The 26072-nt window shown below is 49.1% G+C and overlaps 2 protein-coding genes across 8 annotated transcripts in view; one reads left to right on the top strand and one right to left on the bottom strand.

The window, feature by feature from the left end:
* STXBP1 (syntaxin binding protein 1) overlaps positions 1-19133 on the top strand; it is a 44503-nt gene extending 25370 nt beyond the window's left edge. Inside the window, exons 10-20 of one of the 2 annotated variants that reach the window (XM_053281867.1) lie at positions 596-703; positions 2283-2343; positions 2768-2833; positions 2968-3048; positions 4296-4434; positions 5419-5528; positions 6257-6358; positions 7364-7449; positions 8092-8246; positions 11813-11945; positions 16518-19133. In XM_053281867.1, coding sequence (XP_053137842.1) covers positions 596-703; positions 2283-2343; positions 2768-2833; positions 2968-3048; positions 4296-4434; positions 5419-5528; positions 6257-6358; positions 7364-7449; positions 8092-8246; positions 11813-11922 — 1018 coding nt within the window. In that variant the 3' untranslated portion in view covers positions 11923-11945; positions 16518-19133. The remainder of the gene's footprint in view (positions 1-595; positions 704-2282; positions 2344-2767; positions 2834-2967; positions 3049-4295; positions 4435-5418; positions 5529-6256; positions 6359-7363; positions 7450-8091; positions 8247-11812; positions 11946-16517) is intronic. The other variant, XM_053281868.1, reaches the window with a different exon arrangement.
* Positions 7443-26072, bottom strand: part of AKNA (AT-hook transcription factor) — a 49792-nt gene continuing 31162 nt past the window's right edge. For 4 of the 6 annotated variants that reach the window (XM_053281859.1, XM_053281860.1, XM_053281858.1 and 1 more), the window contains 2 exons: positions 25726-25894; positions 22526-25028 (listed from right to left, as the gene is read on the bottom strand). In XM_053281859.1, the coding sequence (XP_053137834.1) occupies positions 24734-25028; positions 25726-25894 (464 nt within the window). In that variant the 3' untranslated portion in view covers positions 22526-24733. Of the gene's footprint in view, positions 7618-22031; positions 22200-22525; positions 25029-25725; positions 25895-26072 lie in introns of those variants that run through there. The other 2 variants (XR_008312709.1, XR_008312708.1) reach the window with 2 other exon arrangements.

Genomic DNA, 26072 nt, shown 5'->3' on the forward strand with positions numbered 1-26072 from the left:
TCCCCAGCACAGCATCCCTCCAGTGGCCGTTATTGGTGTCTAGCTTGTATTTCTTTTTTAGGTTGTGAGCCCTTTGGGAACAGGGAACAATTTTTAGTTTCTTTATATCTATGTAAACCACTTTGGGAACTCTTGTTGAAAAATGGTATATAAATATTTGCCATATTCGTAAGCTAGGATGACCACTGGTTGAGATGTCTTAAAAGGGGATTGGACAAACTTGAGGAGGAGAGGCTTACCACCTGTCATGATGGCTATGTGGAGCCTCCATGTCCAAAGGTATTCTCTCCCTGAATACTGGCTGCCCGGAGTAAACACCAGTGGAAGACGGTTGCTGTTCTGGTGGGCTTCATGGAAGCATCAGTATGGACATGGTTGAAAGCGGTTTACTAGAGGGAACTCTGCTTTGACCTGGTGTGTAGGACAGGTTCTTTGCGCCTTCTAAAAATGTATATGACACTTCCAAGTACTGCTCTTTTCATCCAGTGTGGCCACATTGTGCAGTCTTTCCCAATGGGATGGGATCCCAAGGAAAGGTGACGTGCGCCTCTCCTCTGAAATGGTCTCTTCTTCCTCTACTCCCCACTCCTTCTAGGTACGACACAAGTGGTATCGGGGACAGCCGTATCAAGGAGGTTCTCCTGGACGAAGACGATGACCTCTGGGTAACCCTGCGCCACAAGCACATCGCTGAGGTCTCCCAGTAAGAGCTCTTCCTCTGCCTCCCTGGATGACTGCCCAGCTGCAGCTGCCGGATTCAGAGGCACACCCTTGGTCTACTTAGCCTCTGTATTGTCTGCACTGACTGGCAGCTAGAATTTGAGAGAGGGGTGCTACTGGCCCCAAATTTACTTATTTATTATATTGGTAAAGGTAAAGTGTGCTGTCGAGTCGGTGTCGACTCCTGGTGCCCACAGAGCCCTGTGGTTGTCTTTGGTAGAATACAGGAGGGGTTGACCATTGCCGTCTCCCGTGCAGTATGAGATGATGCCTTTCAGCATCGTCCTATATCGCTACTGCCCAATACTGGTGTTCCTCATAGTCTGGGAAACAGACCAGCGGGGAATCAAACCAGCAACCTTCTGCTTGTTAGTCAAGCAATTCCCCACTGCACTACTGAAGGTGACATAGCAGTAGACCTCCCCAAACTTCTGTACCTGGGCAGAACGATGAGGTGGGGGGAAAGCATTGATAGCTCATTGGTCAAGCACCTGCTTTGCATGCAGAAGGTCCCAGGTTCAAGCCCTGAGTGCATCTCCAGGTAGGGCTGAAAGAGACTCCTGCTTGAAACCTTGGAAAGCCTCTACCAGTCAGTGCAGACAGTACTGAGCTAATTGGACCAAGGGTCTGACTCGACAGAAGGCAGATTCACATGTAGCAGAACGAGGCGCGTAGCTAGGGGGAAGGAGGCCCGTGTTCCCCCCTCTCCCTGGCTGCCCCTCAGATAATGAAGAAAATAGGGAGAGATGGAGCTGGGGGCCCCGGTTCTTTGAGCCCATCAGCTCAATTATAGCTACACCCCTGAGCGGAACCTAGGTAGAGTGTCTGGTTCAATTCTGGGGGGTTCCCCAGTATTGTATTTTTGCACATTAAAACCTGTGGAGTATCCCATTTTTATTTTGCAAATGGCAGTGGGTAGGGGTTTTGAAAGTTGCAGGCTTTCTATTTATTTAGTGCATTTGCAAAGACGCCGCTTGCTGCTGTACATCAACACAGACCCTGCTTGCTGATGCCTTGCTTCTGCCGTGAGGTATACCCCCACCGACTACTGGGGCGGCATTCTTCCCTGCATCCCAGTAGAGCAGGCCTGATCAACTCTCTCCCCCCACTGCTGTTTTTGGACTACAATTCTCATAATCCTCAGCTACAGTGGCCAATAGCCAGGGATTATGGGAGTAGTAGGCCAACATCTGCGGGAGGGCCGAAGTTGAGCAGGCCTGGTGTAACGTTGCCGGTTCCCTCTGCAGCTGAAGTTGGTGCAGGGGGGACCAGCTGGGTGTGAGCTTTCCAACTGACTTATAACACGGACGCAAATGGACGCTCTTCCCATGGGCGGGGTCTACGTGCAGAAATATGGTAGTCTGTTAGCCGGATCCACTGCAAGGGCAGGTAGTAAAAAATGCAGGGCAGATCATCGTAGGTCATTGCAGAAAGTAGAAGTGGTATTTTGGCAGTTTATATTTTACGTTGGTTGCATTGAACATCTTCATTGAGAAGGGATAAAAGTCCCCTAAAGATGGCGAAGACCAGGATGTTGCTGAGGAATCCTGTTTCTGTTCTAGGGAAGTCACCCGGTCTCTGAAGGACTTCTCTTCCAGCAAAAGGATGAACACGGGCGAAAAGGTGAGCAAATGATTTGAGGGGGCAGGCAGAGGGCTGGACCAGCTGGGAGGTGGGGGGGAGGGAGGGGGAGAGAGAGGAGCAGCTGTTTAACCCTTTCCTCCCCTGTCACTTTGCCAACTCCAAACTGCTCCCTCCCACTAAGGCATGGGTTCCCAACTAGGGTTGTGGTTCAGAAACATCTGGTGGGTCCCTGGTTGGGGACCAGTGCCCTAAGAGTTTAAAATGTATAGTTCTGTATCTTTTAGCTCCGGGGAAGCACAGTGAGCTGGTAAACCCTCTTCAGTCCACCTTTTCGCGGCCCCCTCTTTATATCTGGCGACCACTCACCTTTTTCTTTTTCACCCCATCTGGCCAGAGAGGCACCTTTTTGTGGGGAGTGGGGCATGAGAGTCTATGGTGTCCCCCCATTTTTTCTTTCTTCCAGACAACCATGAGGGACCTCTCCCAGATGCTGAAGAAGATGCCCCAGTATCAGAAAGAACTCAGCAAGGTCAGTTGACAAGACCAGGTCATGGTTGACCCTCCTCAAAACTAAAGCTTGCCCAGAACCGTGTCTGTTTTTTTCCTTTTTGACATGGATGGGGAGATGTGTAAAACAGAAGTGACTCTTTTTTGTGTCTCTAGTACTCCACACACCTTCACCTGGCCGAAGACTGCATGAAACACTACCAAGGCACCGTGGACAAGCTCTGCCGAGTTGAACAGGTCAGTTGGCTTCTGCGGAAACTGCTGGAGGGGGTGTGTGTGACGGTGGGGTCGGGATGCTTCTGGAAGGACGTTCCAGCATGTACCGCCTTTGTGCCTGCTGGCTCTTTTTTGGCAGCACATGCAACCTCTTCTTTCCCCCAGAGGATCCTACAATTTCTCGCAATTAGGCAGAGTCCAGGAACCAGCAGCTGGCTGTGTTGCTGAAGGCTGCATTTCCCCACCAAGCTCCAGCAGGACGTTCCTGCCGAGTCGTGTGTATGCGGTGTTGAAATGCTGTCCAAAACCTTTGCCAGGATTGCGCCATGCATGTTTTCCTCTAAAGGGGAGAGCTCTTGCTTGTGCTGAGCTCTTGGGTAGTAAATGTCCTCACTGGAGCAATATCGTATAGAACCAGTCTGAGAACAGAAGACACATCTTTTTCCAAAATGGTGGTCATAGCTTCAGCCCTGCAGCTGTGGTTGAACCACAACTCCCATCATGGTCAGCCACCGGGTCCAGTAGTGGGGGATGATGGGAGTTGTAGTCCAACCACAGCAAGAGGGCCAAAGCTGTACATCCCTGCTATAGAGATTTCTACAGAGGTTTATTAATAATGAACCCTGTTCATGATGAAAAAACATTTTGAGGAGGAAGATGGGAGGCAGGGTGGGAGTTGTCCACGTCCCCTCGTTCTTCACATGCTGTTGGCCACCTGTTCTTGGCGCCATCTTCCTAATCTTATTAGATTAGGGTTCATTATTAATAATCTGTTTTGTAGCCACAAACAAACAAGGGTCATTTTCCTAAGGTCATTCCAGCCATTCGGGGGTCACGTAGGCAGCATAGTCATGTCATTCAGCTGTTCATATTTGGCTGTGTGGTGACATTGGAAAGCCAAATGAGAGTGAAAGCAATGCTTCTTGCCTTCACTCTGAATGGGCCAGCCTTCTTCATTCCATTTCACAGCTTGCCCAGCCTGAGAAATCACTGAAACGTAGTGTCGGTCTCCACTCTTGCGAGGGGGTGGAAGGTGGTATGTGGTTTGTTTTCCCCAAATGCAGTTTCTGTTCCTTCTCAGCCTTTCTTTCTCTTGCTGTAGTCTGATTTGACTAATATAAAACATGGACAATGGGCCTTAAAAGAAAAGAAAATTGTGGATTGAGAGGATTGTACACACACAGTCCCTGAAATTAGGTTCATCTTCTCAGAGTGTTCCTTGATGAGTCCAGGGTGGTAAGCATTAATGAATGTTCTGTTCCCTGCAGGATCTGGCTATGGGGACCGACGCAGAGGGAGAGAAAATCAAGGACCCGATGCGTGCCATTGTCCCAATCCTCCTTGATGCAAATGTCACCACCTACGACAAGATTCGCATCATCCTGCTCTATATCTTCCTCAAGAACGGTAGGAATAGTGGCTACTTGGGTAGTAGATGTGAAAAAAGAGCCACAAAATGGCTGCATTTCAAAATGGTGGCTGGAAATAACGTCATTTCTGGTCACTTGGGAACCACAGATGGGGGAAATCGCCTATATTTATGCCATGGATAAAGAAACTGGGTCTCTAAGACCCACCCACGGATACATAAAACTGCAATTCATGGATAACGAGGGTCTTCTGTAATCGTTCTGGGCTAGTCGGACCTTCCTTAAGAACAGCTCTGCTGGATCAGGCCCAAGGCCTATCTAGTCTAGCATCCTGTTTCACACAGTGGCCCACCAGATGCCTTTGGGAAGCCCTTAGAATACGTTGACCAGTTCTGGGTCCTGTATTTTAAAGAGGGTGTTGAAAAACTTAGATGGGTTCAGAGGAGGTCAACCAGTGATGTAGTTGCAAATTCAGAAGTTCAGGCGCTCTCCATGACAGACCCCCAAGGCCATGCCTGCCCCAACATCCAGAGAAGCCGAGAAATACCAGTACCCTGTCCCTGTGCACCCACCCCACTCCACTATACCCCTGAGGACAACCAAGATGGTTAGGGGTCTGGAAACAAAGTCCCATAAGCAATGGTTGAAAGAGATGGGTATACTTAGCTTGAGTAAACTAAGGGGAGATAGGACAGTCAAATATCTGAAGAGATGTCAAAGAGTGGACTCGTTTCCTGTTGCTCCAGAGGGCAGAACCATGGGAAGCAGATTTAGGCTAAACATTAAGAAGGATGTCCTAACAGTTAGAGCTGTGGAACAGCCTACCTCATGCAGTCTGCGGTTGCTGGAGTTGGTCAAACTGGCTGGACAGCCTTCTGTTGGGGATGCTCGAGCAGATTGCTTCACTGAGCAGGGATTGGAATGGAAGATCTCTAAGATGCCTTCCGGCTCTGAAATGTGCCAGATTGATAATGGCAGTAGAGCAAAAATTGACTCTGTGTGTGTGTGTTCGTGTTCTCAGGTATCACTGAGGAAAACCTGAACAAGCTGATTCAGCATGCCCAGATCCCACCTGAGGACAGTGAGATCATCACCAATATGGCGCACCTTGGAATACCCATCGTCACGGACGTAAGCTTCCCTACCTGCTTTCTGGAGTTCTAGTCTGGGCTGTGGGATATGGCTCTCAGTGGTTGAGAGAACCTCCATTTGCTCCAGACTGCTGATCCATTATGGACCCCAGATAGCTGTGGAGAGGCCGTAGCTCAGGGGCAGAGCACCTGCTTTGCAAGTAGAAGTCTTGTTTGGCTTATGGCCGTAAATGTAATGATTCTGAGTAGAAGTCCCCCAGGTTCAAATCCCAGTGTCTCCAGGTGTGGCTGGGAAAGACCCCATCTCTGAAACCCTGGAGAGCCACTGCCAGTCTGTGTAGTCCGGAGCTGCTCAGCTTCAGCCCTCCTGCAGACGATGGCCTACAACTCCCATCATCCCTGGCGATTGGCCACTGTGGCTGGGGAAGATGGGAGTTGCAGTCCAAAAACTGCTGGGGGCGGGGCAAGGTTGAGCAGACAATACTGAGCTAGTTGGACCAATGGCCTGTAGTACTGATCTGATGATGTGCTTCATGGAAATCTGCCTGAACCCGCTCCAAATGTCTGAACCGGTTTCTAAACCCCACTTTCAAAGGGTCGGGAATGGAGCAGAATAGGAGAACTACGGTGTGGTGTTGACTAACCCGTGCGTTGTGTGGGTTCATCTCTCTCCTAAGAGGAGAAGCTAGAGGCTTTCTCTCACCAGCCCGGCCTCAGGGGAAAGTGTTCAAACCTCCTCCTGAATTTGTTTTTGTCTCTGGTGCGCAGTCGACTTTGCGCCGCAGAAGCAAGCCCGAACGGAAGGAGCGCATCAGCGAACAGACTTACCAGCTCTCCCGATGGACTCCGGTGGTGAAGGACATCATGGAGGTGAGGTGGAGCACGGGGCATCGTTCTTGACCTGGGGTGTCCTTGGATCAGAAGGAAGGTGGTGTTTAGTTGGGTATTCTGTAGCCAACCAGGTGGCGCCTATGAAGCTCGTAAGGAGGATGTGACAAAGACGGCCACTCCGTATTGGTCCCCAGACATCCGATAGGCTGAGCCGACGTTCTCCCTCCCTACCACACTCATTCCATCATTCTGTTCTCTGGGAGTGAAATTGGCAATATGGCATTTTGACGCTTTTCGGGGGGATTAAATGGGAGTCTTACCAGCAACTACCATCCTCCTCTCCCACTTTCCCTTGGAGCCATGCAATGATATCTGGTGGCTGCTGGTTTTTTTTACCAATTCCTCTCTGAATAATGCCGCTTGAGGGTAATTTGTGAGCAGAAAAAGATGGCAGCTGCCCCACTCTGAAAGGAACTTGACCCAGGAAGATGTGGAACCACAGGGAACTGGTGGTAATGGTGAGTCGAGGGAGACCCCCCCTTTCACCCGATGGCCCCCAGCCCCCTAATCTGAGCTAAAAAATTTCCATATGGAACTTATGAGTCAGCCCTAGTATTCGGAAATCCCTGTTGGGGAATCTGTTCTGTATTCCCTGCATGCTGTGTTTAGGCTGGCAGTAACTGGGTGCAGGGCTCTTTTGGTGGTGGCATCCCATTTGTAGACTCACCTCTCTGGCAACAAACTCTTCTGGGGGTGGTTATATTGGACATCAGGGTAAGGACACTCTCTTATTTCCCCAGACTTCTGATGTATTGCCTTTAACATTTTTGGGGTCTTGAGCTTCCTGTGTTGGTTACTTTTCTGCCACTTTTACATAAAGCCACTGTCTGTGTTTTAAACTGGTAGATTTTAAATGCACCTCTCCTATTTTTGGAAGCACGTTCTGGCCTCTTCTCCGGTGAGCCGTTCACAGCAAGGTGACCAGATGATGGGGTGCATTCCGAATGTCCCCAAAGTGCCCCTCTCTCGCTCTTCTCTTTCCAGGATGCTATTGAGGATAAACTGGACACGAAACACTACCCTTACATCTCCACCCGATCCTCAGCCTCTTTCAGCACTACAGCGGTCAGGTAGGAAGGAGCTTGAACCGGAAGGCCTCCTGGACTGAGCTGGGGAACCCCTGCAGTCTGAATTCGTTGGGTAGTTTGAGATGGCTCTCTTGGCTTCTCCGTCTGCCTCGGTGACGGGGGGCGGGGGGATATCTTCCTTGCCTCCTAGGCTTGTCATCGTCAGGATTTCTGCAAGATAATATAGATGGAGCTTTGAATACTCTCTAAAACGCTATATAGAAATACCAAGGGCGCTGATTATTCTAACCATCAATGAAGATGTATAATGTATTAGTTCACATGAAAGCAACCCCAGGCATTGAATGTGTGTTAAATATTTTCTTACCCAAGGGGATTTTTCAGACCCTCACACTTGTGAGTTTTGAACAGGCCTTGATGCCCAGTTTCTTTCGGCATCAAAAAGAAATGGGCTTTTAATTGCACCATTTACTTGGGAAAATCTTTTAGGTTGTGTGTTGCTATTTTACTGGGCTGCTGGTTCTTTCATTGCTCTCCTTTTTCTTTTTTCTTTTAATGAGGAAACACACCCCCTGTCTTCAGCTGCATATCTTACTGTCTACTGCTTTGTATAAAGGTGTCTTTAGAAAAGCGCTATAGAAGTGCATCAAGTAACATGTCCCTTTCTCGCTTGCTTCTCCCCAGTGCCCGCTACGGCCACTGGCACAAGAACAAGGCTCCTGGGGAGTACAGGAGCGGCCCCCGCCTCATCATTTTCATCCTGGGGGGCGTGGGCCTGAGTGAGATGCGCTGTGCTTACGAGGTGACGCAAGCCAGTGGGAAGTGGGAGGTGCTAATAGGTGAGTTCTTGGCGGCCGCTGCGGGCAGAGTCGTGCTTTGCTGCATCTTGCATTTCTCTGTGTGTGTGTGTGTGTGTGTGTGTGTGTGTGTGTGTGTGTGTCCTTCCCCAAACCTGATCCTCCCTCTGGCAAAATACAGTGGCCCAATCCTCATGCAGGAGGCTATAGCGTATCCCTACATTCTGGGCAAAGAGGCACATGAGGGACGTAGGGAGCGACCTTATACAGAGTCAGACCATGGGTTCATCTAGCTGAATATTGTCTGCACTGACTGGCAGCAGCTCTCCAAGGCTGCAGGCAGGGGTCTCTCCCAGCCCTACCTGGAGAGGCCACCAGGGAATTAATCTGGGATCTTCTGCATGCAAAGCAGATGCTCTTCCTCTGAACAATGGCCCCATCCCCTAAGGGGAGCGTCGTATAGCAGATACCGCTCATGTGTAGTCACCCGTACAAATGCAAACCAGGGCAGACCCTGCTTAGCAAAGGGGACAATTCATGCTTGCTGCCATAAGACCAGCTCTCCATTCTAAATGGTGGCTCCCTTGTATGTAGCAGGGAGGAAGCTGTTGTCCTGGTCTATCCCGGCACAGCATCCCTCCCAGTGCCTTTTGCTGGCATCTCCTCTTGGACTGGGAGCCCCATGGGGCAGGGAGCCATCTTCTCATTCCTTGTTGCTAGGGATACCGCTTTGGGAACTGGGAGAGCAGGGTGAACAGACGCTCAATGAATAATACACGAGCAGCCCCCTCGGGCAAAGGTCGGCCTCATTAAGTAGCTTCTGCTCCCCTGTTCAAAATGGAGGCTGTCTTATCTTTTAACAGGAGGAGAGCAGCTGTCCCTACTCAGCCCGGCATAGATTTTCTCCAGTGGTTCTTGCCAGGTGTCTCTCTTGGACTGTCCACCCCTTCTGAGATGGGGCACCATATTCAAGCTTATTGGTGGCACACGGGTTGGGAAATTATCCTCCAGCACCTTTATCAAGGTGTGATTCTCGCTCTCCCCCTACTAAATATGGGAGCCCCTAGGCCTAGTTAGCAGGGGTGACTCCCAAACTGGGTGCCACGAGAGGGCCTGAAAATGGTTCCCTGCCCCCAAGGGCCTCCAAGTCTTTAAAAAAAAAAAAGCAAAACAACCACCACTACAAGGGAGACATCAGCAAAAGGCGCCGTGTTGGGCTATTTAAGGACAGTGGTTCACCTCTGGTTAAATGCAGGAGAGCCGCCATGTTGAAAAGGCGCCTCTTTCAAAATGGCGGCTCTCCTGTTTTTAACCAGAGGTGAGCGGAAGCCACTTGGTGAGGCTGACCTTTTCCTGAGGGGCCAGCTCAGGAAATATTATCTATTGAGCATCTTTGCTACTCTGCTTTTGAAGAGAAGACGTTCCCAAAGCGGTTACCCTAGCAAAAGATTATGATGGTTTCTTGCCCTGAGGGGCTCCCAGCCCACGAAAAGATGCCAGCAGGAGCCACTAGGAGGGATGCTGTGCTGGGATGGATAGGGTCAGTGGCTCTCCTCTTGTTCAAGAGGAGAGAGCTGCCATTTTAAGAAAGGGCCTCTTGGCCCAGTGAGCAGGGGGAGATTCCCAAACTCTATGCCACAAGAGGATCTGAAGATGGTTCCCTGCCCCAAAGACGACACTCTCTAAATAGATACACAAGGGAGATGCCAGCAACAGCCACTGGAGAGGAGGGCAGAAAAGCGCCACCCTTTTAATGGGGTGCCTCATGGTCTAGTGAGCAAGAGCCCCTTAATGCGGCCGACCTTTTCCTGAGGGGGCCGCTCATTTATTATTGATGGAACACCTCCCCACTCTGCTGTTCAGCCCCCCAAGTTTCCAAAGCTGTTTCCACCAACAACGAGGAGATGGGCCCCTGCCCCCAAGGGGCTCCAAACCCGAGAAGACAGACCAGGAGCAGCCACTGGGAGCGGTCATCGGCTAGGCTACCTAGCGGCGAGAGCCACCATTTTCAGAAGGGGCCCCTCAAGAAGGCCAACTTTTGCCCGAGGGAGCTGCTGATGTTTTGCTTAATGACATGGGCCACTTGTTGCTCTCTCAGCCTCAACCCACAGGGCCGTTAGGAGGAAAATTATGTTCGCTGCTTTGGGCTCTTTGGAAGAAGAGTGGAATATAAATGAAGTATTTGAACAGAACTGGACTTTCTCCTTTGTGCCTGGACTCCCATGGCTGATGGGAATTGGTACCATGCAGCAGGAAGAGATAGCCACCTTGCCTAACAAGCAGAAGGTTGCTGGTTCAAATCCCTGCTGGTACTATATTGGGCAGCAGTGCTATAGGAAGATGCTGAAAGGCATCATCATCTCATACTGTGCGGGAGGAACCAATGGCCAACCCCTCCTGTATTCTACCAAAGACAACCACAGGAGGCTCTATAGTCTCCAGGAGTCGAAATCGACTTGATGGCACACTTTGCTTTACCTTAATAGGAAGAGAAGGGAGAAGTGTTGTGGTGGTCTGAATTCTGAGGCCTTCGCCTCCCTTCCACCGAGAGCTGGATCCCTTAACACCCAGCTTATTTCGGTGGCCACCCTGATATCTAGCTAGTCCCTCATCTGCTCGCTGGGTTTCCCCCGCCTTCACGAGAGTGCTCCCTGGACCCTCTTTCCCCTTTCCCCTTGCATCTCTGGCCAGCCATTTCACTTCTCTGTGTGTGTTTGTCGGGAACCTTTGTTTAAATGTAGCTTCTACTGTTTTTACAATGTGCACAACTTCTTCGCTCTATGGTTGCAATCACTTCTTCACATGTGTGTTATGTGTTGCCCAAAGTCCAGGCATCACTTTCACATCCGTTCTGGGTGGCAGCATTTTGACTTGGGGGGCCTTCACCTTCACCGAGCCTAGGGCCACTCATGATGGTTATGGGGCTGTGCTAGCCTGTCTGTCTTGGCTAGATTAAACGGAGACAGAGTTAATAACTGGGGCAAAATTTCTAGGGGGGAAACTGCAGTATAGGAAATTCTAGATTTTGGGTTCCACTGGCAGTGGAGAGTAAAGGGTCACACTGCTGTCCTGGCCGGGAGCCCCGATAGCAGAGGAACTCGCCCGGGAATCGGGGAAGGGACTACGAGGTTTGGACTGTTCAGGATCGCAGACTGAACTCTGAAAGAAAAACCCACAGGAGGTGGAGTCGTAGAGGCCCGGTGACAAGCGCCCAAACCCAGACTCGTGTCTCGTGTTCACACTGCATGCCGTGTCGATGCTTTCCCGAAAGTCAGTCTGTTCATCTCTCTTCGTGTGTGTGTGTGTGTGTGTGTGTGCCTCATCTTCGTTTGCTTGTCTAGACATCCTCACTTGCTACATGTCGATTCCTGAGGGGTGGGCCACACAAGGCTCTCTGGCTGTTGTGGGACTACCACTTTTATCACCCCCCGCTGCAATGGAAGGTGGGAGTTGTAGTCCCACGGTAGCCGGAGAGCCTTGGGTGGGCTGCCCCCCCGTAATATGAAATATGCAAGGCCGCGACTCTTCTTTCGGCATGTTCCTTTTTGGATTGATTTTTTCCTCTTTTTCCCGTGCAAGGAGTCAGCCCACGCTCTGTTCTCTCACAGGTTCTACTCACATTCTTACTCCCACCAAATTTCTCATGGATCTGAGGCACCCCGACTTCCGGGATTCCACTAGGGTATCTTTTGAGGAACAGGCTCCAACAATGGAGTGAGAGCCAAAGCAAGCCAAAAAAAAGTAAAAGCAACTTGCTATTAAAAAAAACAAAAGAAACTCTTTCCCCCTTCGGAAGGGCTTCTTTGATCACCCTATTATTTTCTCTCTCTTGTTCGTTCTTGCTTTTCCCTCCTGCCCTTCTTTTGCACCCTTCTGTCTCTCTCTCTGTCTCTCTCTCTCCTTCTCTCTCTTCCATGTTTTGGTTCTTGGATGAGGAAATGCTTGCGGTTATTTTATTTTAATTTTATTTTATTTACAACTACGATACTGAAAATGTGTCCAATGCTGCTTCCATCAAATCCTATATCATAAATCTCTCTTAGCCGGAACTTGCGGAATCCACATGCTGTTGGGTTGAGACTGAACAGGAATGTCCGTTTGGCCTACCAAACGCGACTTCAGTTGTGGGAAACGTTCTTACTTTTGATATTGCGCGTTTCAGCCTCTACACATTGTAACTTGTTGGGGTCGCATACAAAGTCCTGCGCGACACAATGAGATTTAAGTTATTCCCGACTAACGTGTTGATTGAGGTCAGCTGTGCCGCACCGTGAGAGAGGAGAGGAGACACCTTTTGGAAAAGGGCGCTCTGGCCCACTTCATCTGCTCGGGAGGACTAAGTAGTTGGTTTCTGTTTGAGACTAAATGTGTTTGGTGAATGAGGTCCCCTCAGTCTCTGTGATCGCCAGTGAGCCAAAGTACAGTGAGGGAAATAAGTACTTGATCCCCTGCTGATTTTGTCCATTTGCCCTCTGACACAGAAATGACCAGGCTATAATTGGAATGGTAGGTTTATTCTAGCTGTGAGCGACAGAATAACAACAAACAAGCCCTCAAAAGCCCAGTGCCCAAAAGTCAGCGATGGATTTGCATTGTAGTGAGGGAAATAAGTATTCGATCCCTTCACAAAAGATGTCTTAGTATTTGGTGGCAAAACCCTTGTTGGCAATCACAGAGGTCAGACGTTTCTTGTAGTTGGCCACCAGGTTTGCACACAACCCAGGAGGGATGTTGTCCCACTCCTCTTTGCAGATCCTCTCCAAGTCAGAAAGGTTTCGAGGCTGATGTTTGGCAACCCGAACCTTCAGCTCCCTCCACAGATTTTCTATGGGATTAAGGGCTGGAGACTGGCTGGGCCACTCCAGGACCTTCATGTGCTTCTTCTTGAGCCACTCCTTTGTTGCCTTGGCTGTGTGTTTTGGGTCATTGTCATGCCGGAATACCCATCCACGACCCATTCTCAATGCCCTGGCTGAGGAAAGGAGGTGCTCACCCAAGATCTGACGGTACATGGTCCTGTCCATCGTCCCTTCGATGCGGTGAAGGTGTCCTGTCCCGTTAGCAGAAAAACATCCCCAAAGCATAATGTGTCCACCTCCATGTTTGACGGTGGGGATGGTGTTCTTGGGCTCATAGGCAGCATTCCTCTTCCTTCACACACGGCGAGTTGAGTTGATGCCAAAGAGCTCGATTTTGGTCTCATCTGACCACAACACTTTCGCCCAGTTCTCCTCTGGATCATTCAGATGTGTACTGGCAAACTGCAGACGGGCCTGTACATGTGCTGCCTTGAGCAGGGGGACCTTGCGGGCACTGCAAGATTTCAGTCCTTCACGGTGTAGTGTGTTACCAATTGTTTTCTTGGTGACTATGGTTCCAGCTGCCCTGAGATCATTGACAAGTTCCCCCCGTGTAGTTCTGGGCTGCTTTGTCACCGTTCTCATGATCATTGCAACTCCACAAGGTGAGATCTTGCATGGAGCCCCAGACCGAGGGAGATTGACAGTTATTTTGTGTTTCTTCCATTTGCGAGTTATCGTGCCAACTGTAGTCACCTTCTCACCAAGCTGCTTGGCGATAGTCTTGTAGCCCAGTCCAGCCTTGTGCAGGTCTACAACCTTGTCCCTGACATCCTTCGACAGCTCTTTGGTCTTGGGCATGGTGGTGAGTTTGGAAGCTGAGTGATTGCTTGCTTCTATGGACAGGTGTCTTTTATACAGGTACTGTAACAAGCTGGGATTAGGCGCACTCCCTTACAGAGGGTGTTCCTCATCTCAGCTTGTTACCTGCATATAGTGAAAAGACACCTGGGAGCCTGAAATCTTGCTGGTTGATAGGGGATCGAATACTTATTTCCCTCACTACAATGCAAATCCATCGCTGACTTTTGGGCACTGGGCTTTTGAGGGTTTGTTTGTTGTTATTCTGTCTCTCACAGCTACAATAAACCTACCATTCCAATTATAGCCTGGTCATTTCTATGACAGAGGGCAAACGGACAAAATCAGCAGGGGATCAAATACTTATTTCCCTCAGTGTAGTTGCAGCAGAGACTGGGTGAGATGCTTAAGAGTGGGAAAATGAGTGGTGAAGCGCAACTTGGTGTGTAAAGTAACGACGAGGCGGGGTTGACAGCAGGTGGATTGAGGCCATGGCTGGTTGCGGCCCCTCAGCTTCGGAACGCCCTCCCTGAAGAGCTTTGGCAGGCTCCCTCCCTCAGTGTGTTTAAAAAACTAAAAATACATCTTTTTAAAGAGGCTTTTTGATGCTCCTATCTTCGGTTATATTGGGGAGGTTCTTTAGTTTTTCGTTGTTATAATTTTTAAAATAACTTCTAATTTGAAACTAATTTTGATTGTGGTTTTAGCCTGACGTTTAACTTTTTAAACTTAATTTGGTTAATTTTATTAGTTTTGTTTTACTTTTGTATCTTTTTGTTTTGTGCCGCCCCGAGCAGAAGTGTACTGGAGGGGTGGGGTATAAATTATTTTAAATAAGTGAATGAATAATAAACGGTTGGGTCAAAGGAATAAGGGTATTTGGGCCTGGTGGAACAGCTCTGCATCACTGCTCTCTTGGTGAACCTGAAGTTGCTGCTGCATCTGATGGTGGTCCTTTAATTCCAATGTCCTGTTGCTTAAACACCACACATTTTGATCAGATCAAACACCAGAGGGATCAATTTTGGAGCATGACCGCATGCTTGAATGTCCGTGATGATGCAGTATAAGTTGATGTGTCACATTTCTTTGGCATCTGCATCGTGGTGCATAGGAGGCCACGTAGAGTAGGAGATGTGCGCAAACATGGTTGGATGTTCGCTGTTCCTTTCTTTGGCTGGTGTGTTGTTTCTGTTGGCTCTGAACAGTCCCCGTGCCTGTCCAGTTGTAGTCTGCTCACAGAGTTCCCGCAGTGGTGTGTTTTTGGTGTGCCACACCTCCAGAGAGGTGTGGCAGAAACAGCTGGAGAAGAAGAAATGGGCCATGTGTGTGTGTGAAGCAGTCTAAATTTGCAGCTTGTATTGGCAGATAAAGAGTTTGGCGTGTTAAATCGGAGGTGGCTGAGTGGAGTCCTTCAGTACTAGAATAACGGGAATCAACAAGAAAGTGTGGGGAAGCAGAAATATGTTCTCCCTTCTCCCAATGCAGTCTGGAAGACTGAAAGTTTAGATGTGGGCAAACATGGCAGTGTCCAAAAGTGACATGGCCATCGGTGGTTTTGGATTAGCGTTTGGGGTTGAGGCTGGGTGTTGCTGGACTCTCTGAAGCCTGTGCGGATCTCTTAACTGGCACAGGGCACATGGGGGGTACCCTTATGGCTGCCAGTAGGTGCCCTTGGAAAGAATCCTCTTGCACTCTCCCTCTCTCTCCCCATCCCACCCCACTGGGTTTTTCCTCCTGTCTTGGATGCTGCTGGTTTTTGTCGAGCTGTGTAGAAGTTGGGCTTCTGGCACTGTTCCTCTCGCTCTGTCCCTCCTCTCCTCCACATCTCAGAGACGCACATTTTCAAGTACAGACAACACTCTTTAATTTGGCTCTTCCCTCCTCCATGCGGGAGGGGAAGGGGGTGGCCTCTTCTTTCTTCTCAAAAGTCCACTCCTCGCCGCTGCATGGGTGGGGGCCTCATGATCCGCATGGCCACTTCTGCACACGTGACGTGGGTGCCCGGGAGCCCAGCACCCAAGTCGCACCCCCACCTCATGCCGTCACTGCACTTAGTTCCCAGAGAGGCCTCCATTTATTTATTTTTCCAATTTCAAACTTCATTTTCCAGTTTTCTGCACTTAGATGAACTCTAGTTCCATGAGGCTTACATTTATTTGTTTTTTTGGCAAGCATCTCTCCCCATTAAAACGTGGCGCGGTACACTGTCCCGTGAAAGGTAAGGTGGTGAGCATCGGAGGGAGCCGTGCCCCCTGCTGTCCGTGTGGATGGTGGCAGCATCTCACATGTTCCTGGAAGGGAGCTGTGCTGGGAATCGCCTGTTCGGGGGGGGGGGGGCTCACAGATCCTCCCGTATCACAGGGGTGTTAAATGAACCGTGGGGGTACCCGTGGCGTGGATGGCGTGACGGATCTTTAATACTGAGACGCCACCGTGTCGAGTGGCCAGCTGGTCCTCCAGGTGCACGATCCACTTCCTTGGACAATGGGTGGAGCTACTCCCTCCCTTCTAAATCCACCCTGGGTCACTGCCATCCTGACCTTTTAAGCTCGGCGGCCCTATCCCCGCTCCCCACACCCCCACTTTTTTGGATGCTCCTTTGGGAAGTCTAATTTCTTTCTTGCCTTCCTCCCCTCCCTCCCCTTTGCAGGCTCCACTCACATCCTGACCCCACAGAAACTTCTTGACACACTGAAGAAACTGAATAAACCGGACGAAGAAAGCAGCAGTTAAAAAGGAAGAAAAAAGAAAGCTGGAGAGAGAGAGAGAGAAATCCCTCCTCTTCCTTCCCGCTAAAACAAAAGCAAGCAGCAACATTTCACTTCTGACATTTCCTGCCTTTGCAGTTCTGGTGCCCATTCCAACTTGATTTTGTCGATCGCTGCTCCATCCACTTTTATTCTGTTGAAATCCAATTCTCTTTCCTACCCCTCTCTTCCTATCTGTTCCGCCTTCCATCTTGAAGCAAAGGTAAATAAGGCAGGAAAAGGAGAAAAAAAATATGCATTGTGTCTAAAGGGGAAAAAAATATATATATATATATTCTATAAAATAGATATTATCTCCGTAATGTATCTGACAAAACAAACCGCCAAACTGAATTCCATTTCTGAGACCCCCATCCATCTCATCCTTGGCGACCTGAGATTGACGATGATGATTATTTTTGAAATAGTGTTTTTTTTTCAATTTTTCTCTGCCTGGATGACGAATGCTCGTGACTTATTTATGGCTATGTGATCTCGTACCTAACCTCAGATGCAAACTGTGAATGTTCTCTCTCCTGTGTGTTGGAATTTGCTTGCATTTTTTCAGAAACAGACTGTAACGATTGCCCGACCGCCCCCTTCCCTACCTCTTGCTGCTGTTGCCGGGATTGCCATCTCGGTTTTGTGTTTTCTTGAGTTAGTCGATGTGTCAACGGTTGGCTTGGGGGTGCGTGTGTTGTTTTTGGTCATCTCTTTTGATTTTTTGGCATTTGGAAGAATATGTCATAGAGTGGCATCTGGTTCCAGCATGTCTGGCTGAGTCTTTCCTAGGTCTCGGTTGTACAATTATGTTCATGGCTTCAGTTATGGGAGAAAAATAAGTGTGGATGATCTGTTTCCTCTTAACTTTAGCCAAATCACAGTCCCTGTCGTAGCCTTGTGAAAAACAAAGGGACGGATTGTCCCCTCCCAGTGTGAACCCGGATCATTTCTTTGGGCCCTTCCTCCCCACCCCCTTCCGTGACTGCAGCTGGTCTTTAATTGGTCCAAGGTATGTGAAGTTTCCTAGATTCTCAAAGGGGCATTTTGGTTATGGATTGCATTTCTCAGCTTAAGTTGTATCCCGCCTTTCATCCAAGGAGCTCAGGGGTGTGTGGGCATGTCCGTGCAGATAGTTTCTCTCTCGTATCTTGACAACTACCCTGTGAGGTAGGCATGTCTGAAAGATTGAGACTAGCCCAAGTTCACGTGATACAGTTATTTTCAATGGGCTTTAAGTGTGCTAGACTCTTGCTTGGATTGTGGCCACATGCTGGCTCTAGTTCCATGAGGCTTACATTTTTTTGTAAGCCTCTCTCCCCATTGAAACGTGGCGTGGTGCGCTGTAGGAACAAGGAAGGAACCAAACTTCACCCCATTGAAATGAAGGTAGAAAAGCAGATTTGGGGGTGGTGGAGGGAGGGAATAAGAGAATGGTACCCAATGCTTAAGTCAAGCCCAGCCCAGCCAAAGTTAAATGCTTCCAAGTATTGTGAATTTTTGGGGGAGTGGTGGGGGGGAGGTAAGGCTTCTCTTAAACACCATGGGATTTCAGGACTTAAGCATGTCCTCAGCTCTTCCAGTGAAACGCTCTGGCTATAAAGCTTTCAGAGTTAAATTCTGGCTTAATGGTTTCGGTGACCACCATGACCACCAAATGGTATTAGCCGTCTTGGTTTTAGCCTTGTGGCCTACTTGGCTTCTGACCCCTGTGTCTTGAGTTGTTTCTGCCATTGTCCGATACTGCTGCGTTGCTGGCTGTGTAGCAGGCACTGGGATCCCTGCCCCTCTCCTTGCTTGAAATCTTTTGGGTGTCCTTCCCACCCTCCGCCAGTGACCCGTGTGTAATATGAATTGAATAATTGTGTCTCTTGATGTCATTCCAGCTTGGAGTAAAGTAATGTTACCGAGTCCTCCTTTGCATTTCTTTATATTTTGAATTATCATCCCCACAATGGTTTTATTAGCTTACTGTGATTTTATCGTTCTTAGCTGTCACTTGCTCAACTTGGGGTGGTTTCCCCCCACCAAAAAACACCTGGGGAGAAGAAGACTAAATCCTTTCCCTCCTCACTCCTGTTCTTCTTGTGGTCATTTGGTCTCTACTCCCTTGCCCACGTTAAGTTTATATTATTCTTTCCTTAGGGCAAATCTGGATATCTCCTGTGTCGATTTGCACTGCTAACTTTGGTTATCTCTTCCCTCGTTATCATACATATCCCTATCGCTACCCCCCCCCTTATTATTAAAAACTTAATTTAGTGTGGTCTCCTTGTTTAGATTTGGGTTTGTTTTTGTTCTCCTGGGTTATTTATATAAAAAAGATACTGTAATAAAAAGGCAAGGAAGTGATGCGTTGAAAAACAACCTTCTACTCTGTCGTCATTGATTTTGTTTTAACCTTGAAGCCTAAATGTGTGGAAATGTTGAAGCACAAAACTGTGTCGTCGCCATCTCTGTATAGCTGTTCTTCTGTACTTTCAAAGCACTTGGCATCAATAAAGGTTTGCTGTCCCATCTGTGTGGTGGCAAGGATTGGCTTTTGGGGAATTGCCTGGGGTGAGAGGGATAAGGGCGGGGGCGGAAGGCAGGATTGGGATGCGTGGGACACAGCAGCGTCCACAGTGCATTGGGAGAGGGTTCCTGCACTTATAGGAGAAAATGCTGGCAGCCGACCCCAGAGCAAATGGTGAAAGCTCCTCCTTGGAAACAACTCGGCTCTTGCTGCACTGGCATGCAGCTGCTGGAGAGCAGAGAAGGGATGGATGTTTGATTTTTGAAAGCCACACGGCCTGCGTTCAGTGAATAGGGCGGTCTTTATTAGGAAAAACTCTTACAAATGCTGATGTAGGATCCCTGCCCTTTGACTCCCCCAATAACCTGCATCTTCATACCCCAGATAAATTCATATTTTCTCTCTCTCTCTCACTCACTCACTCTCTCTCAGTTTCAGTGAGGGGCTGCTTCTCAAGCTTTCTTGGTCTGCAGTGGTTTAGGCAAGGAGGTGGAGAGTAGAAATGAAATAATGCAATGCTCTCCACGGTAAGGCCTGGAAGCTGGGGTGGCCCCCATCAACCCAACGTTGCTGAATCCTTGGCATGCCCCCCCCCCCGGAACCACACACAGTTGATGGTTCTCAGCATGCAGTCAGTGCTGAGCTTTGTCTCGCACCAGCAGGGAGGGGGAGCCTGTGCACCACCTCAGCGGGTGTGCACAGAGAGTAGGAAGTGTACCCCTTCCCTATGTCTTTCTCCTGGAGCTCTCACGGGGCCTTGACCCCTCTGAGAAAAGTGCAGGAGGTCAGCACAGTGGGAAAATGGCTCTCACGAGTGAGGTTTCATTGCCAAAGTGGCTCCCTCTTGAGAAACAGGGAAGATGGTGGAACTAATGGCTGTGGAAGCCAAAGAGAAGCCACCCCAACTATTTAGCAGTATAGGTTCCAAGGGGGACAACATGTGCATTGTGTAGACGTCCTACAAGAGAGTTCAGAGTTGTGTCCTGGAGTTAAATAACCGTATCCAAGGCAGCAAGATGATGTTTTCAGACTGAGTGTATCAAATCTCTTAGGTAATGGAACCATGGACTTGTCTTACTTAAAAATCCAAAAATGCCAACATGTCTGTATGAGCTCTCCCTCTAAACACACATCTTGTTGCTTGCTCTTCCTAACTGGCAGAATAGCAGAAGCCCTCAATCTCTCGCTCATTGGAAAACATCACACTGTGCTCTGCAAAACAAACTCTACTGCAATATAGGGATTTCAACGGTGCCACTCGAACAACAAAGTGGGGAGAAAGTCCCACAACCATGTTGACTCCGAGGATCCTAAACAAGTCTTAGTTGGAGGGGAAGGAAGAGTGGGTGAAGCAGACAGAGGAATGGGCAGGGAAAGAGACCAGGTCATGCTTTGGGTACAAGACTTCAACAGGGAGGACATATTTTATTACAGCACAAGCCCCATTCTGCCAAATACTACAGGATAGGATCTGTTGAAGAGGATGGATGAGATGATTTCATGACACTGGAGGGAGTGTGGTGGATATAAGTAACTTGTGTCATGTGCCCCAACTCAAAAATAAATCAATTGCTGTAGATGTTTTGTCATTACATTTCATCGCTATCATTGATTCATCCATAGCACATACATAGAGACTGTATCATATTCAATATAATTTACATTTAGTAAAGGCTAGTGGTTTTTCTTCTTTTTGGTTACATTAAAAGGATCTGTTCTTTTGTGTCATGTTCTATGTTTGAGATCTTTTACATAGTTAATTTGTTGTATTCCAAATCTGCCGGAATACACCTGGTGTGGCCTGGTGTATTCTGGGGTAGGCTGGAGTATGCTGGTGTATTTCTGGTGTAGCCTGGTGTATGCTGGAGTATTCTGGTGTAGCCTGGTGTATATTTTTATATATATATATATGTGTGTGTGTGTATATATATATATATGTGTGTGTGTGTGTGTGTATATATATATATATTAAAAAACACGATATATCACTATATATTGTGAAGTGTGTGTGTGTGTGTATTCAGTGAAATGTATTTCTAGGCAGCATACCTAAATCCTTGGGGGCCTAGGGTGTGCAGAAGCCCTGGACTTTGAGAAGGGGCCCCATTTTAAAATCAGGTCTCTGGGCCCACTCCAACCTTGCTACACCCCTGCATTCACCCGTCCACCCATTCACCCGTCCACCCATTCACCCGTCCACCCATTCACCCGTCCACCCATTCACCCATCGAGCCTTCGAACCATTGTACCTGGAGCACACACCAGCCCCCTGCTAACGGAGCAAAGAGACACCTCTTTAAAAGTGGTGATGATTCTCTTGATTGAAAGTGGGGAGCAACTGGCCCTATCCAGCCTGGCAGTGTAGTGAAGCCTGGTATATTCCAAATCTGCCGGAATACACCTAGTGTAGCCTGCTATATCCTGGTGTCTTTTAATTCTTTTCAGCTACATTAGACTACAGTAAAATACATCACAGGTACTCTCTCTCTTTCAAAGTGTCAGTATAAACAGGAGTTGCTGTCTAGTAAACAAGGAGATCTAGCCATCTACATTGGATGTATTCCGCGTTATTCTGTTGTATTCCTAATACACAGAAATCTAGACACCTCGTAATGCCTGCTGTGTTGTATTCTACTCTAGAATATACCCTTTGCATTCATCTGTACTGGTGGATACAGACAACTCTAAAACACACTTAAGCAGATATTATGCAACTCCGCCTACCTCAGTTTTTAAACTAACCGCCAGATTCACATGAGCTCCCTGAGCCTAGAGGGCACTAGAAGGCCATCTTTCTCCAACTGCTGTGTCGCCTTCAGCAACTCAGCCGGACATAGTGCCCCGCTCCCATGCTCCCAGATGAGGGCACTGCTTGGAACCCTGCTGTGCGAGGGGAACTTACGTTTAGGGCGGTGGCCGTAGTCCAGCGGCAGAGCTGATACTCTGTGTGTTCCAAGTCTCGGCTCTGTTCTCCGGTTAGAGGATCAGGATGCAAATGCACAGTGAGACCCTGCAGAGGTGCCATCGGTCTGAGATGATGCTAACATAGGCGGTGCGCAATGGTCTATCTCTGTATAAGGCAGATGAATATATATCTAAACTCAGTCTAGAGGTCCAACATAAATATCTATCTATCACCCATGCTTCAATCTGTATTAGCCTAAACCGTGAACCAATCTAGACATATTACGCCTTTTGGCTTACACCTTTTGGCCCTGTCGGTTTGCAGGAGGGACCTGAGCTCGGATGACATCTGTGGCCTAGACTCATGCTTAAGAATACTGGATGAGGCACAGTTGTACTCTGCTCCCATTCAACAGCCACATTACCTCTCTCCAGCTCTTGGCTGAAACATAGACTCTGGCTAACTCCAAGTAGGTAACACAGCAGAGGAAATGGGAATTATGGCTTTATTTTTTTTAAAAAAACAAATAACCAAAACCAGATTTCAACAAGGTCTGAGCTGGAAAGCAGCATTCTCTTGTGTGTTGCTGAATGGCCAAGTCCCAGTCTCCAGCTTCCGTGGCATTATGATGCACCGAAGGCATTCGTGACATCCACGGGCAAGTGGATGGTGTCTTTGGAGTCCGCTTAATGTTGGGTTGGGTGACTTGAGCGCGACATGCAAATTGGTTTGAGCAGAGAAAACCCACAAGCATGATCACCGAGACAGAAACGGGGGAGAAAACACACACTGATTTCCGCCAAATGAAGTGCTACAGGCCTTTGGGGTCAATGACAAAGAGGGGAGTCAAAATCCCATCACTTTTCCAGCTGCTGTTGAACTACAGACCAAAATCACCCCAAAACACAATTTAAGGTTGTGGCAAGGTTGCCTGCTCAGGCACCAGACCACACCACCAACAACCACACCCAGAAATAACCTTAGAAGGAAGAGACATCTCTAGCTACCATCCAACACCATTCCACTCTTTCTTAAAAAAAAAGTTTGTTCATTGGTTCTCTCACACACATCCCCACCAACACACACATACACAGCTAGTTCAGCCAACAGACATGCAGGTACGAGGACCCCAGCCAGGATAGGAGAGCTAAGTGTGCTCCCAATTGGCACTCGTATAAACTCAAAGATCAAGGTAAGAAGAGGGGAGAGTGGTCAGATGGGAGGCTGGAGAAGGGCAGGATGATTTTTCCTCCACCCTTGATAAAATGCTGGGGCGAGGATCCACTAGGTCACACCTGCCCACCCAGCTCCTGCCTCCCACACAATCACTCTCCCCTCCTCTTCCTCCTACCTTGAACTTGGAGTTTACACGACTGCCGCTCGGGAATGTGCCCAGCTCTCCTACTCCAGCTGGCTGCCCCTCCCACCTGGATTTTGATTGTGTGAACTAGGAAACAGATGACCACAAGTCGGTGTTTTTGCAATAGCCAACGCATAGCTCTTATGGCCAACTCTTAGCAGCTTCCTGGCACGGACTGGTCACGAGGCATGGAGAAGCTAAGCCGTGCCTTTGAAAGTACTCACAATAGTGACTTCTCATGAGCAGAGAAAAGGCAGGCCTCGCTGTATGAGGATCAGCTGTTGGCCAATGCTCGTTTCCAAGATGGCTGCCCGCCGCGATGCTAAAGTGCTTAACGTTTCACTACAGGAAGCGGTTACCATTCGTACGAGCCTTAAGACAGACCTTTGTGTTCATTGGATTCCTTAAAATATAAATAAACTGGCCAAAGCATAGGAGAACAGGCACGGGCCCAGTTGGTTTCTTCAGTGCAGCTGGAGGCACTTGGGGTCCTGAGTGAACGTTTACAACCTTTTCCCGACAAGCTGACAAAGGGGTTGAAGAATTAAGGCAAAAAACCGCTGAGGCAATGTGGAGGAAGGAAAGAACAGAGCTCAGAGAGGAAGGGATAGACTCAACCTTCCCCAAAGGGTCTCTCGTGGAAGCAGAAGGGCTACTGGGGCGAATGGCAGGTCCCTGAGCAAAGTTAAGACACAGACCCCTGCCCCAGAGTCAATTTGTTAAAAAGGCAACCGGGCTGGCTCCCCCCGCCCTGCCCTTCTATCTCCCCCGCTCCATGAAAGTGCCACGGCATTGTCTCTAGGAAGAGGCACAGCTTGAGGGCAGGAGAGAAGAGGAACTCTGGGAGACCTTTTTCAGTCTTCTGAACTCCCAATCAAGAGCATTTTGAGGATGGGCAGGTGGACACAGGTCCCTTGTGGCTCTCACTCGGGAGGTGTAGGGAACTCCCAGGTTCCTTCTCACACAACAGTGCGACCCCCAGACACTGAAGAGAGATCCCCTCATCAAGGGAAAGGGGCGACAGTGTTAGTCTTTGGCACAGAACCACCAGCAACTGTCCATGAAGAAGCCTGCTCTTTCTCCATACTCCGGACAACCTGGTCTCCTTTTCCTTACAGTGCCAGCTGAACCCCAGGGGCGAGGTCACAGCTTGGGGGTAGAACAGCTGCTTTTCATGCAGAAAGTCCCGGGTTGGATCCCTGGCGGCATCTCCAGGTAGAGCTGGGGATTGGCAGGGCCCTCGCCTGAGACCCTGGAGCGTGGCTGCCAGTCAGAGCAGAGCCCTGAACCATCGGTAGGAAGTACCTATATGAGGAAAGGCCCCCTCGGGTCTCTCTTGCTAGAAGAGGCAGGAGCCCCGCAGACTCTTCGCTTTGCTCAGCTCGGAAGCCAGAGACCGGCTCATCTTCCTGGTGGTGAGTTTCATGCCTTGGGCGGCTTCCACGGCACGGCTCAGAGACCAGTTCAGGTCCAGCAGGCCCCTGCAGTTGAGCGTCAAGGAGCAAGAGCCATGTCCTCGGGTCTGACGCCACGAAGCCCAGGTCTTCAGCTCTGGGGCTTGCTGCCTGCCCGAGTCATACACAGGAAGCCCAGCAGGGGTGGAGGTTGAGGTAGGTGCTGATGGAGAACAGTAGCTGAGGAGGGGAGAAGGAAAGGCCAATGAGTGTCAGTGGTCGCCCTTGCTTCGTTCACGAGACCACAGAGGTCACAGCTATGTGGCGTGACAATTACTTCAGGGAAGGGGAGATTTATTTCTCCATTTCCTTTTTCACTTTTACAAGAAGTTAACTTAGAAAGATAGATAAGCTTTTATTTCAGTCATTGGCCAGTAAACGTAGAAAGAAAATCAGAAATCTACCTCAAGGTAGCCTTTTAAAGTGCAAAGTCTTGACAAATTCTCATCAACTTTGTCAGGTTGGCTTCCCTCCCTTCTTGCCCTCTCAAATCTCCTAAGAAAATGTTGGGGCTATACCACTTTTCCCCATGGGACAGTCCAGCCCAAACCCAGACACAAAAAGGGACTAAATCTTATCTTTTCAAGTAATAAAACAATTTTCTTCAGTGAGTACCACCTGCATGTCAGTCCCCTGCAGTGCAACCCTGTGCAATGTTACAAGGCAGTTGGGGTGCAGTTAAAAAGCTCAATTTCTTCCCTCCAGCTGCTTTTGGACTACACCTCCCATCATCCCCAGGGATGGAGGGCACGGTAGTCCAACACCTGCAGGCGGGCCGCAGTTGTGCAGCCCGGCACTAAAGGGTCTGCAAAGCTCCTGGGGAAAGGCGACTTCTCCCACCATTCTCCCCAACTGAAGGTGGCTGAGCTGTTCTTACATTACAGGTGGCGGAGGATAAGGGGCCAAGGGAATCGCTGGGACGTAGCCGACAGATGGCACCGCCCAACACCACAGGCCCGGCCGCTGAGGTGGCTGCTGCTGCTTCCTGGGTTCCGGTGGTGCTTCAGAGTCTGGCGGCAAGGCGTTCTCTGTCCTGGGGCCTGCCTCTGGGGAGAAACGGGATTGACATGTGCGGTTGGCTTAGATGTCCATCCTGGCCAAGGCCTTCAAAACAGTCACACAGTGCTTAGAACAGATAAAAGTTGCACAACAGAAACAATCCAGCCTCCCATCATGGCACTCCAGGCAGCAGCCATGGGATTCCTGGGCAGCCACCTAGCCAGA

Source organism: Hemicordylus capensis, chromosome 17 (genome assembly GCF_027244095.1).
Source record: "Hemicordylus capensis ecotype Gifberg chromosome 17, rHemCap1.1.pri, whole genome shotgun sequence".
Lineage (NCBI taxonomy): Eukaryota > Metazoa > Chordata > Lepidosauria > Squamata > Cordylidae > Hemicordylus > Hemicordylus capensis.